Source organism: Sorex araneus, chromosome 6 (assembly GCF_027595985.1).
Source record: "Sorex araneus isolate mSorAra2 chromosome 6, mSorAra2.pri, whole genome shotgun sequence".
In the NCBI taxonomy this organism is placed as follows: Eukaryota; Metazoa; Chordata; class Mammalia; order Eulipotyphla; family Soricidae; genus Sorex; species Sorex araneus.
The window spans coordinates 87,583,646-87,597,736 of record NC_073307.1 but is presented as its reverse complement, the minus strand read 5'-3'; the positions used below and the strand labels follow the sequence as shown (position 1 = coordinate 87,597,736).

The window sequence follows — 14,091 nt, the reverse complement described above, 5'->3', positions numbered from 1 at the left end:
TCTGCTCTTATCCAGGGCCTCCTGGAAAGGTAAGATACCTCCTTCTCTGTGCTGAATTCCAAATATCTATGTCCAGGCAGAGCTTGATTTCTGGGGACAGGTTGGAAGGGATGGCTTGAGGGAACCAACATGTGGGTCTTATAGAGACCCTGGTAGATCCGTGGTGCTCCTGATCACCACGGATGATCAATGAATGGAGTCTTTGGAGGCCCACCTCTCTCGCTGCTTGCAGTCATTTCAAGTCTCTGTCTACACTTGCAACCCCCCCACCCCTTGACCTGTGCTGGTGGTGGCAGAGGTTGTGGGCTCAGCTCCCCTGTGTGGCCATCCATGAATCCCAGTGGTCCGAGAAAGTGGGAGACCCTGGGAGTCCCCCCCCATTCACACCCCCAACCCAGAGGGGAAATCATTTCCTCTTGGTCCCTTCCGTTCCCTTCTGTTCCCTAATGATGTGGCTTGGTGGTGCTCTGTGGGGAGTCCGTCCCCCTCTCTCACCGCCTCCATGCTCCTCTCCCCACTGCTCCTCTGGCGGTCCCGTTTCCTGGGCCACGATGTGCTGTAGCCGATGTTCTCGGCTCGCGGCAGGGCTCCGGCCCAGAGTACACGCAGGCGTGTGGGGTCGGTGCAGAGGCCTTGGCAGGGCTGTCTGGGAAGAAGGTTTGTGGAGTATCAGTTTCCAGCACTTGGCCGGGGCGGGGGTGGGGAGGGGGGCCTCCCATTCATTCTCGTCCCTCTGGAGTTGAGTATGTGGTTTAGGGAAGCCACGTGGAATCTTTGGATAATCGCAAGAGTAGCAGCGTGAATAACCTCACCAGGAAGAGGCAGTCTGGGGTCCCCGTGGGGGGCCACGAGCAGTGGCTGCAGCGTGTTGGAGAAGGGTGTGTGTGTGTGCACCTTCTCGGCAGCCCCATCCTTCCATCCTTACTACTTAATCCCCTTTAATCGAGGGATGGTGCAGGATCTCCCTGGGGTGGGCCGGGTGCCTTGGGAGGGGCCAAAGGCATGGGGGAGGGCTGTGTCCAGGACGGGTCCCCCTTAGGCTGTGTGTTGTGAGCCTGAGGATGAGTTTGTGCTGGTGCATGAGGCCAACGTGGGGGCCAGTGGTCCTCTACCACACTGGGCACCTGGGAGCCGATGGGAACGGGGAGGCCCCCCTGCAAGATTTTCATGGTGTTCTTGATCTAGAGGTTGAATTACTTTTATTTTATTTTATTTTATTTTAATTGAGTCAATGTGAGATACACAGTTGCAAGGTTGTTCATGATTGGGTTTCAGTCATATAATATTCCAACACCCATCCCTTCATCAATGTACATTTCCCACCACCAATATCCCCATATCCCCAGTGTTTCTCTCTCTCTCTCTCTCTCTCTCTCTCTCTCTCTCTCTACTTTTGGGTATTAAAGTTTGCAATACAGATACTGAAAGGTTATCATGTGTATCCCTTTACCCGCTTTCAACACTCCGTTCCTGTCCAGAGTGATCACTTCCAACTATTATTGTCATACTGGTTCCTTCCCTATCCTAACTGTCCTTTGAGTCATGCCACAACACTGTGGCAAGTTTCCAATCATTGACCAGTCCTCCTGGCCCCTGATTTTCCTGGTCTTGGATATTAGTCTCGTACTTTTTTTTTTTTACATCACACAATGGAGTGCCATCATTCTATTTCTGTCCCTCTCCTTCTGACTCATTTTCCTCAGCATGATACTCTCCATGTCCATCCATTTATAAGCACATTTCATAACTTTATTTTTTTCCCCTAAGGAGTTGAATTACTTTAGATGATGTATAAGAAAAGGATTCTGAAGGGATCCTTAAGGGTGGATTTGCATTCTTTTGGTCAAAGGTCACCGATTATTTTCCAGGCCAGTGTGGATGTCAGTTTTGGTCACAGAACCAATGAGGTCGACAGTGGAATGCAGTTACTGTATTTCAGTTACTGAGCAGGGGCTATGCTGGGGTCATCATTGCTCAATCCTGTAAGTTCCCTTATTTTGTATCTCTGTTTAACATAGATGAGTGAGATCACCTGGCAGTTGTCCTTCTCCCTCTGATGGACTTGACATGATACCCTCTAGTTTCGTCCATATTGCAGTGAACTAAAAGACTTCATCTTTTCTTCAGTTGTATAGTATTCTATTATGTATACAGACCAAACTTTCTTTACTCATTTATCTGTTGCTGGACATTTGGGTTGTTTTCACATCATGGTTACTGAACAGCTCTGCCACGAACATAGGAGTGCATATATCTTCTTGAACTTACTTTTTTTTGGTGTGTTTTGGGGGTAGATGAAGAGAAGTGGAATTTCTGGGTTAGATGGATTCTCTAGACTTACTCTTCTGAGAAGTCTCCATATTGCTTTTCATGTAAAATTAAACTGTTATTTTGCAGTTCTTACCCCTAGAACAGTTGTCCCTCCAAAATGGGTGTGTTTGTGTTTTCTTAGAGAAAAATGTGTACAGATTTTCCCTTGATGACTAGCTCCAAATGCTATGTTTCACTTCATTTTACCTGAACTTGAGTTTTAGTTTCCTGATGAGAATGGTAATTGTTTCCCAACTCCCCCCACCCCCTAGAGTAATACTGATTTATTTATTTCTCAGTCCCATTTATTTAAACTGGTGTGGCTAATCTCTGCTAATAGTATATGTTAAATTTTGTGTTGTTTCATAAAGTCATGTCTTCTAACTTTGCCCTCAAATTCAGACCATCCACTCCTCTTTATTTATTTATTTTTTAATAGTTTATTTTTAATTAGTGAATCAACGTGAGGGTACAGTTACAGATTTATACATTTTTGTGCTCATGTTTCCCCCATACAAAGTTCGAGAACCCATCCCTTCACCAGTGCCCATTCTCCACCACCAGTAAACCCAACATCCCTCCCACCCTCCCCAGTCCCGTCTCCCCCCACCCCAAACTGCCACTATGGCAGGGTCTTCCCTTTTGTTCTCTCTCTCTGATTAGGTGTTGTGGTTTGCAATAAAGGTGTTGAGTGGCCATTGTGTTCAGTCTCTAGTCTATATTCGGCCCCGCATCACCCTTCCCCCACATTACCTTCGACCACATTTTACTTGGTGATCCCTTCTCTGAGTTGCCCAGAATGAGAGACCAGCCATCCACTCCTCTTTAAATCCATGTATTTCTTTACTACAGGACATATGATAATTATGTAGATAATTTTAAACTTTCAAGGCGATAAACAAAACAGAATTGCTCATTCACAATTTTAGTTTGATTACCACCTCCACCCCCCCAACCTTTTTTCTATCAGGGAATTCTAAAGGACTCATTATTGTGTGCGGGGAACCAATGCCTAGGAACAGCCAGGAACCAATGCCTGGGCACCAATATGTCAGTACAGACTGACCTGTAACTGGGAAAGGTTGCAGAACAATGCCCAGGGAAACTGCCATCAGGGCCCACATCCAGTTTCATTTAACGTTTGCATTCTTTGCTATTCTCCCATTCTGCCCACTTCCTCTTATGATCAATTATAAAAGACTAGCTTAGGAGAAATAAAGTTGGAGCTTGCTCTCATTCTTCTTGTGTCCATCTCATTCTTGTGTGTCTGTCTGTGTCCGTCTCTTTCTTTTTGTGTCTGTCACCTTTTCACTCGGGCACCCTCTCCCGTCTACCCACATTGACCAAGTCCCGCGGGACGGGACAACTGTGGGTTCAGGGACACAAATGAAGTGCCAATCTCTCCTTATCATCAGCAAGCAGGCATCTCAGTGGGGGTGACACAAGAATGCTTTATATTATCAAACAATTTACAAATCTATGATATCAAGGACTTTAGTTTTAACTAAACCAAACTTCCTGCAAAGTTTCAAATTCTCCGTATTCACATAAATCAATGGAGGCACATCTACTTAACACCTCCTAGCTCAGAAAGCCAGGATTCTGGGCTGGTGAGATAGCTGGCGGCCTGGGTTCAGTTCATAGAACTTCACATGGTCCTCTAAGCATCATCAGAATCATCCCCGAGCACTAAACCGGGAGGAGCTCCTGAGTGTTGCCAAGTGGTAGGACTCCGATCTTTCTCCACCCCTCAAAAAAAAAAGAGGAAAGAAACCCAGGATTCTAATCCTAATCTGTTTAATGTGAAGTCCACAATTTTTTCACTGCTATACTTAAAATGCAATTACAGGACAGAATGGCAGTCAACTGAATGTAGAGAATAATAAGCATTTTTTCTTTTCTTTTTCTTTCTTTCTTTTTTTCCCCTTCCATTGCTGAATCTATGTCACCCTTCATGTTTAGATTCCTAGGTTAGTAAACAGAGCTTCTGTATTGGGGCTCTTCAAGTACTTGTTTTTCCCAGGGAGACAAAACCAGTCACACCGCTAATGTTTCACACCTGCCTGCATGTTGGTTTTTATGAGATGGTCACTCTATTTCAGAGAATCAAAGGCACAAGACGGCAAGTGACTGGCAGCTTAGAGGGACATGGACATCGGGGGCACATCTTGTAGAAATCTGCTCCCAGGGCGTGGTTAGTGCTCAGTTTCACTAGTAACTGCAAGATCAAGTGCTCCAATTTCAGAACTAATTCTTGCTTCTTGACTCATCCTGGCATTGGCTTGAATAGTCTTAAAAAGCATGTGTTTTTGTGCTGGTGCCACCGTCAGATGGTTTAACTCTGTGCTTATAAATATCAGATGCCTGTCTCTGATCAGAGCAGAGAATCCTAAGGAGGCACAGAATGCCTGATTTGGAAGACACCTCTTTATTCTTTGCCAAGTACTTGTAGCACTGTAGCACTGTCGTCCTGTTGTTCATCGATTTGCTCAAGCGGGCATCAGTAACGTCTCCATTGTGAGACTTGTTGTTACTGTTTTTGGCGTATCAAATATGCCACGGGTAGCTTGCCAGGCTCTGCCATGAGGGTGGGATACTCTCAGTAGCTTGCCGAGCTCTCTGAGAGGGACGGAGGAATCAAATCCAGGTCGGCCGCATGCAAGCCAAACGCCCTACTCGCTGTGCTATCGCTCCAGCCCAAGTACTTATTTAACACAATTATTTATGAGGCCAGAGAGGTAGAGCAGTGGATAGGGTGTTTACCTTGCATGTGATCAACCCAGGTTCATTCCCTGGCACCACGCCAGATCCCTTGAGTCATGCCAGGAATAATCTCTGGAATGCAGAGCCAAGAGTAATTCCCAAGAACACCATCAGTGTGGCCCAAGCCAAAAACCCAAAATGAAATAAGAACATCAAACTATTTATTTACTTCAACTTTATTTTATTAATTTGTTTATTTACCATGAATCGCCCCTGAATCCCACCAGAGGTGATTCCTGAGTGCAGAGCCAGGAACGCCTGAGCATCGCTGGGTGGGATCCCAAAGGACAAAAAGAAAAATTCTCTGAGATAATCAGGACACTAATTTAAAAGGTTCTATGAATGCGAGCAGAGAAGTTATGTAGAAAACAGGCAAGTCACCTGGAAATTCTGAAACTTCTCTGCCCCACTCTTCCATTTTCAGGGAAAATACATTCAGCACTCACTAGAAATCAAACACCTTTAAGCCAAGGTGCCTGCAAGCGTTCCTGTTTCCCACCCAGGGTAGTGGAGGTTTCTCTTGCTCTGAGAAATACTGGCTGCTCATATAATTTCAGAAGGTGATGAAGGTCAGGTAGACTTCCAGGAAGCTAATATGCAGCCAGAGTTGTCTTTTGAAAAATAAGCAAGAAGGGCCAGTGAGCACAGAAAAGAAAAGGTTCTTACACACAGCAGCATTGCGCGTTTGGTCTCCTGAGGAAAGAGTAGCCTCTGAGCATTGGGTATAGCCTCAAAACTAAACAGAAGTAAAAGAACAGACATTTCAAGTATTTAGGTGCTTTGTAAAAGCATAGAACCAACTGGGGAAATAAAGACTTAGTTGCCTAACAAAGTTCTAGGTTGGTAAAGCAGCTTAAATGAAGTAATAGGGAACAGGAGAACTTTAAAATGGGAAAGGAATGAGATTCTCTGGGGGGAAAGTTTAAAAGTCAACATTATTTCACTTTCATGTTGTACCCTTTTGTTAAATTCAAGTGAAAAAAATGTAACATATAAAGCCTACTTTTGAAAAAATTAAAATTTGAGTATGTATGCATAAGCAGGCCTGGACGATAGCACAGCGGGTAGGGTGTTTGCCTTGCACGTGGCCGACCCTGGTTCGATTCCTTCGTCCCTCTCTCGTAGAGCCCAGCAAGCTACCGAGAACATCCCGCCCGCACGGCAGAGCCTGGCAAGCTCCCCGTGGCGTATTAGATATGCCAGAAACAGTAACAACAAGTCTCACCATGGAGACGTTACCGGTGCCTGCTCCAGCAAATCGATGAACAACGGGACGGCAGTGCGACAGTGCTACAGTCGTTTCAAAAACATGCGCACACCTTCTTTGTCAGTGTACTTTGATGGGGAAATTAGTCTCTTCCACTTGTCACCAAGGTCTTTCAATGACATGATGGTTTCCATAATTTACTTACATTGGGGGGCCACATGTGCAGAGCTCAAGGGCTACCCCTGACTCTGTGTTCAGGGGTCACTCCCAGTAGTGCTTAGGAGTCCATGCAGTGCCAGAAATTGAACTGTGTGCCAGGCAAATGCACTCAGCTCTGTACTGTGTCTCCAGCTGGAAGGCCTTCACTCTTCCTGTCAATCAAACAAAGGCCAGAGAGCACCCTGGGGGGGTCTTGGAATGAAAACTGATTTTACTGAATGAAGTCGAGGGATGGTTTTCAAAAGGGACAGCGAGGGCTGGGGAGATGACTCAAAGGGCTAGAGCACACGCTTGGCATGTTTGGTGTTTGGGTTCAAGTACTCCAGCACCACAAGGTCTCTCGAGTACCACTGAGCATCGAGCTGAGACCAGCCCAGTGCACTACAGTGTCGGCGTCTTGCCTCTCCCCCCATCTGTTTTTTTTTTCTTTTTGGGTCACACCCGGCAATGCACAGGGGTCATTCCTGGCTCATGCACTCAGGAATTAACCCTGGCGGTGCTCAGGGGACCATATGGGATGCTGGGATTCGAACCCGGGTCGGCCGCGTGCAAGGCAAACGCCCTACCCGCTATGCTATTGCTCCAGCCCCTCCCCCCATCTGTTTTTACCTGCTCGCTTTTCATTCTCTGTCATGACACAGGGATTCCCTGCTTCTGGAAAATTCAACGGGGCCACCACTGCCTGTTTACGAAGGAGCTACCTCAGTAACTGTTTCTGCCAACAGGAAGAAGCTTGAAGGGGGTTTTGTTTTTAGGACCTCAGGCGAAAAGCCAAAGTTGTGATTGGCCCACGTGTTAATGTTATCTTAGGCTTTATGTGTTATTTGGGTAGGTGATTTCTGGGTCTGGGAATGCTAAAAATTATTTTTCCATATAAAAGAAATGGTAATTGCTTCTTTGTTTTACATCATGTCAGCTCATAAATGGTTTTCTTTTTTTTTTTTTTTTGTGGGAAAACTTTGCTTTCAGATAGCAAAAAGAAACCTGTACCCTCAGTCGTTCAGATTGGACATCCATTCTCCCAGGGCCTGGCTTTCTAGGGGATAAATAGATCATAATTGATGGGATCCATTTGCCACTCTGACCCTCAGTGGCTTTGTTCACAGGCAAATGCCTATGGGCCAGCATTCTGGATGGTTCCACTACAGAGTTTTAAGTGATTCCCACTAGGCACTTGATGAAGACATTTGCTCTCAGCCAATTATTTCTCTGTGAAGCGCTGTCTGTAATTAGCTTTGCAGGTAGAAGCCTCTCATAATCATTAATTTTCCACTCCATTTGGTCTTTCACTCTTTAGTGGTGAAATTAATATCAGAAAGTATTTTTCTCTGTTCCAAAAAAATTAGGCTTTATTTGAAGACAAAACAAGGATTGCTTCATGTTTTCACCAGACCATGTTTAGTATAAGATGCATTAAGATCTGCCAATCAAATGTTCCTCGATGCATCCCTTTCACTTTCATTTTTTTTCCTTTTTGGGTCACATCTGGCAATGCACAGGGGTTCCTCCTGGCTCTGCACTCAGGAATTACTCCTCCTGGAGGTGCTCAGGGGACCATATTGGGGTGCTGGGAATCAAACCTGGGTCGGCCGTGTGCAAGGCAAACACCCTCCCCACTGTGCTGTCGCTCCAGCTCCTCCTTTTCATTTTTGAGTGAAATCAATGCACTTGTCCTGGGACAGAGATGAATGATTTACACCTGGATTGGTACCCTGATTTATGTGGATGATGTAATTTGAAGTATGTTACCCTTTACATCACATTCAGGCTTAGGTGGTTTTAATTGGGGGCAATACAACTAAGCAGTAGAACAAAGATGTCAACTGCTCGGGGGTTCTTCCTGGCTCTTCACTCAGGAATCACTCCTGGCAGTGCTCAGGGTACCATATGGGATGCTGGGAATCGAACCTGGGTCGGCTGCGTGCAAGGCAAACACCCTACCCACTGTGCTATCACTCCAGCCCCTCATTTTCATTTTCTTTTTTTTTGTCTTTTTTTGGGTCACACCCAGTGATGCTCAGGGCTTACTCCTGGCTCCGCACTCAGGAATTTCTCCTAGCAGTGCTCAGGGGACCATATGGGATGCTGGGAATCCAACCTGGGTCGGCGGCATGCAAGGCAAAAGCCCTACCCACTTTACTGTCGCTCCAGTCCCCAGGCTCTGGTGGAGTTGAAGAAGCAGAAGCAGGAGGTGAAGGAAACACAGGTCTGGGATCCAGAGTAATTGAGCTGGGGACCAGGAACTTCTACTCCATGCTTATGTTTCTATTTCTTCCTTCTTTGTTCCTTCCTTACAGAGTAAAAGCCACGGAGCCATCTTTGTCCGGATCCACGCCCCTTGGCAGGTGCTGGCCAGAGAGGCAGAATTCTTGAAGATCAAAGTCCCCACCAAGAAAGTAAGTACATGTTTCTCCTGGCCTGGTGGCTCCCCCAGGATGCCGGGAAAAATAATTTGAGAACAAGGTTGAGTGAGATGCAGGTGTAACAGAATCCAGCAAAGACCTACAAATAAAAATGAACATGGAGTTGTCTTAGCTCAACTTTATCATTCTAACTTCCACACAATTCCCACCTCCCATCATGGATGGATGTCATATATGTTACCTTCTGGTTTATAGCTATTATCATCAACCTTACTGACACCGTCTCCATCACCCTTGGCATCATTAGAATCAGCAACACTATGTTGGTTGATGGTTGATTGATGATGCCAGCACCATCTCCCAAAGACCTCCTGTCCCCATCCAGAACTACTCATTAAATCCCTTCCTGTGAGATATCATCACCAAACCCTTCCTCATGAAGGAGCAAATCTCTGAGTCCTGTTCCAAAGACTTAGTAAGCCTGCTTTGGAACCTCTTTGGAAAATATGCCAGTGTCTCTTACACAATGAACAAACACAGACGTGAATATTAGCCACACACACACATTTTTCTGATCGGGGTCAGAGAGGGAGTACGGGTGTTAAGGCTCTTGTCTTGCATGTGGCCAGGCCTGGTTCCATCTCTGGCACTGCATTTGGTCCCCGCCAAGAATCACCAGCAGTGACCTCTGAGTACAGAACCAGGAGCATTTTGCTTTAAAGTCAGAGGCCCTTGTTTTGGGGTTACCTCCTGAGTATCTTGGCTTCACAAGGCTACTTGAGAATCTTTGGTTCATCAAGTGACACTCTCTGTCCCAGACCCACTGTGCTCGCTGATCTTTGATCTGCTCCTCTGCTCCTCCTTCTCTGACATTCTTTCATGCGCTGGCAGTGGGACCCAAGTCTTAGCCTTGGAGAGAAGCTTCTACTTCCTTCCAGGGGAGCCTTAACTTGGCCAACCCCTTTGTTCTCTTTTCTTCTGTCTTTCCACACCCTTGGCATAGCTCCGTGAGCACTGCCGTGTAAGCACTGCGCACTGACGATCTTGCCACTGGGGCTCCTGCAGCTGGAGTGATAGCACGGCTGGTAGGGCATTTGCCTTGCACACGGCCGACCTGGGTTCGATTCCTCCGCCCCTCTCGGAGAGCCCGGCAAGCTACGGAGAGTATCCCGCCCACACGCCAGAGCCTGGCAAGCTCCCCGTGGCGTATTTGATATGCCAAAAACAGTAACCAAAAGTCTCACAATGGAGTCGTGACTGGTGCCCGCGCGAGCAGATGGATGAACAATGGGACGACAGTGCTATACGGTGCTATTATTTTATTTTTACTTTTTTTTTTTTTTTTTTTTGCATCACACCCAGTGGTGCTTAGGAATTAATCTTAGCCTTGTGCTCAGTTCCCCATCTCATCTTCCTTCAGCCCTGATGTGATGAGCTCCCACTCAATGTCTTTGGAAGGGCCACGAAGGCTGCAGGAATGACCCAGGCCTTTAGAGAGTTTTTCAGTTAAAGGGAACAATGGTATGAGCACACACATCCAGGCCCCAAGGCATTAAAGACTGTCATTGAATAGCATCAATAGCATCAATAGCATAGCCTAGAAGCTGTAAATATGGCAGCCAGAGTCTCAGGAGAACAAAACCAGGGGAGGGGGTGGGTCATTACTCTAAGGCTTCAGATAGAGTGGAAAGAGTGTCCCCTAACGCTTCTGGGCCCTTGTCACTAGATGGATAGACTCCTCCGTGATCCTCTGTGGGGATGCAGTAGATTATTGTGGGTCTCGGTATCATTTCACATGTGAGTTATGGTGCATCTTGTGTGCAATCAGAGAACATGCTTCCGGGGAGGATGTGGAGGGAGAAGGAGGATGGGAGTGGGGGGAGGGGGGAGGAGAGCACTGGGCTCTCCCCCTTTGAATGGGTTTGGGGGTCGGCTCCCTGAGCGGGAGAGGAGGTCACGTGACAGGGGCCACTTCCTGGTGGCAGAACGGAGAGACTGACTGACACATGACGTGGGATCAGCTCAGCGTCCCCCCCCCCCCCGCCCCCCACACACCCTTGGCGGTTTGTCTCCCAACTCAGCAGGTCTCCGAGAGGAGAGGAGAGGGGAACGGAGAGGAAATTGGGAAATTGAGATCTCAGGTCTGGACAAAGCCACAACCTCGTGTCCAGGGACTCGGCGTTCCGAACACAGATATTAACTGGGAAAGAGAATCTTGGAAGGGAGCATTTGTTTTCCAAAAACAACAACAGAGGAGCCAGTGTTTTGGGGGACATTCCACATGCCTGCACAGGAAGGTCGCGGGGAGGGCTGCTCCCGGGCCTCAAGGACCTTAGGGGGAGGTTTGCTGGGGCTGGGTCCTCCCTTCTGCTCGTTACCAAGGTGACCAACATCTCTGCTTATTTCTTGTTCCTCTTTGTTTGTTTTTCGGGGGCCACACCCAGCACTGCTCTGGCCTTGCTCTGGTTCTATGCTCAGGGACTCTTCCTGGCTGGGGTTGGGGGGACCCTATGTGGATCCCAGGATCAACCCCGGGTCGACCACTGCAAGGCAAATGCCTATGTTTTCTCTCCAGCCCCATCAGTTGCTTTTTCTTGTCCCTGACATTCCCTGTTCTCCAAACTCTACCTCCAACAGAGACCAGGGTAGGGAGCAAGTGGGGGAGATAACTAGGAAATCAGGCAATCCACTCAGTTTGGGAGAACTCTGTCTGGGGTGGGTCCCTTTTATCTCCTCTAGCAAAGCATTTGTTGCTAGTACTAACAGAGCGGACTGGAGCAATAGCACAGCGGGTAGGGCGTTTGCCTTGCATGTGGCTGACCCAGGTTCGATTCCTCTGTCCCTCTTGGAGAACCCGGCAAGCTACTGAGAGTATCCCGCCCGCACGGCAGAGCCTGGCAAGCTACTTGGTGCGTATTAGCTATGCCAAAACCAGTAACAACAAGTCTCACAATGGAGACATGACTGGTGCCCGCTCGAGCAAATCGATGAACAATGGGACAACAGTGCTACAGTGGTACTAACAGAGTGACTGCCATTGCAAAGGGTCCTGTGTTGTTCCCAAGAGTCTGCGAGCACTTCAGTTAGGAGTCTTTTGCCACTAAGCAGAGGTGGTTAACTTCGAGCAGTTCATCCAGTTTTAAGAAAGCAGGTTCAGAGTGGTGGAAAGCTAATGGAAGGAGGGGTGGCCCGGCGGGGAGGGTAGGGTGGCTAGCGTGGAGGGGCAAAAGACCGTCACTGCTCCCTTCAATGCTGCAGAGTTGGCCCCAGGTTGGGCTGCTCCTTTGGGCTGTTTCCCTTCACAGTCAACATCTGTGGTGTTGAGGGGGGAGCTGAGAAGGGGTTTGGGGCCAGTCCTTCACATCTGTTAGGAAGCCCAGATACGAAACTGGTGGAGAGGTGGAAACAGATGGCCTTCAGACTCTGTGTTGAGGGAGTTCTGTTCCTGCCTGCACCGTTCCTTGGGGCGTCTGTAAACATAATGGTTCCGTGGGTGAGGTTGGGCTACCCTCGCCAGGAGAGAGGATGCAGGGAGGCCGATCAGGACCGCCTGCGTGGGAGGGAACAACACGCACGTGCCAATTTTGAGGGACGGAGGGCAAGTGTGACAAGTCCTGCTCCTGGCTTTACTTCTGTGAACCTGAGTTATTGGATTCATGTCTTGGTCCATATCCTGCAACAGGATTGATGAGGGATTACGACCAAAGGCATTATTACAAATGCATTGCTTTTTTTAAAAAAAATTTTATTAGTGAATCACCGTGAGGTACAGTTACAAACTTATGAACTTTCATGTTTGCATTTCGTTTACATCCCTCCACCAGTGCCCATTCTCCTCCACCAATGTTCCCAGTATCCCTCCCACCACCCCCACCCCATCCCCACACCCCACCCTGCCTCTGCGGCAGGACATTCCCTTTCGTTCTCTCTCCTGTTGGATGTTGTAGTTTGCAATAGAGGTATGGAGTGGCCATCCTGTTCGGTCTATAGTCTACTTTTGGTACGCAGCTTTCAACCCGGGTGGGTCCTCTCAACATTCTCTACTAGGTGTTCCCTTCTCTATCTCTGCTGCCTTTCCCCCCAGCATGTGAGGCCAGTTTCCAATGCGTTGCTTTGTTAAGAAGGGCAAACAAAATAGTATGCAGTTAGTGGTAAGTTGGAAAGTACAAGAAATGATAGAAAGCAGAGACATGAAAACAAAGGACAATTAATGCAGGTGAGATAGATTTTGTTCTGAGCTTCCTGGTAGCCAAAGCATAAAGGACTATGGCTCACCCAGACAAAAATGAACATCTTTCTTTTGGCAGAGGAACCAAGCTGTTTTCTATTGTTAAGACTTATTTGTTGTAGAAAGGACAGGAGCAATAGAAAAAGATGCTTTGAGTAATGAAGTAATAGAAGGTTCAGGAATGTGTATGGCTTAACTGAATCTGAGATAAAAAACCATAAGGATTTATTGTGAATTATAGTCCAGGAAGATAAGTATTGCAAGTTAATTTCTGATGAGCCAATTTGAGTCAGAGATGAATGTTAGAAAAAAGATGAAATTCAGGGTTGGAGTGATAGTTTAGATATTGAGGCATTTGCCTTGCTTATGGCTGACCAGAGTTTGGTCCCTGATACTGCATGTGGTCCCCTGAGCAATGCCAGGAGTGATCCCGGAGCACAGAGCCAAGAGTAAGCCCTGACCAAGCCAGATGAGGCCCCCAAGGGAAAAAAAAACACCAAATGCCATTCATTCTTCAGTTCTCTCCATGTTTCATAACATTTTTTAAGATACTACATTGAATAAATAAAAGAATAATTCATTCCGTTATTTTCATTAACTTAAGATGTACCTAGCTATCATCTAGAATTTTCTGAGAAGGGATTGGAAAGATCGCTCTAGGACTGGAGCCTATGCTTGGTGCCTGCGAGGTCCTGAGTTTGGTCCTTGGCACCACGTGGCCCACCAGCCACCCCTAGGTCTAACATGGTGCTCAGTGACCACTGATAGACGTGGATCTGGTGGTCCCTTGTGTCGGCCATGCTAGAGCGACATCGTGTCTTGGCTGATACCTAAACCTCGGGTTCCTGCTGCTGGACTGAGTATCACTAGGAGGAGTCTGAGGACCCTTTGGACATTGTTTGAGGCTCCCATTTCCTCCCACCAAAATATTTTTCTTATCAATGTGAGAAACTCAGTGCTGTTGTGATGAACCATGAAAATTCCAGCTTTAAAAAAAATAG

The 14,091-nt window shown here is 47.2% G+C and overlaps 1 protein-coding gene across 1 annotated transcript in view; it reads left to right on the top strand.

The window, feature by feature from the left end:
- The window catches only part of ANO2 (anoctamin 2), a 373,823-nt gene that overhangs the window by 57,843 nt on the left and 301,889 nt on the right, over window positions 1–14,091 (top strand). The window contains exon 3 of the mRNA XM_055142616.1: window positions 8,797–8,895. Within this exon, the coding sequence (XP_054998591.1) occupies window positions 8,797–8,895 (99 nt within the window). The remainder of the gene's footprint in view (window positions 1–8,796; window positions 8,896–14,091) is intronic.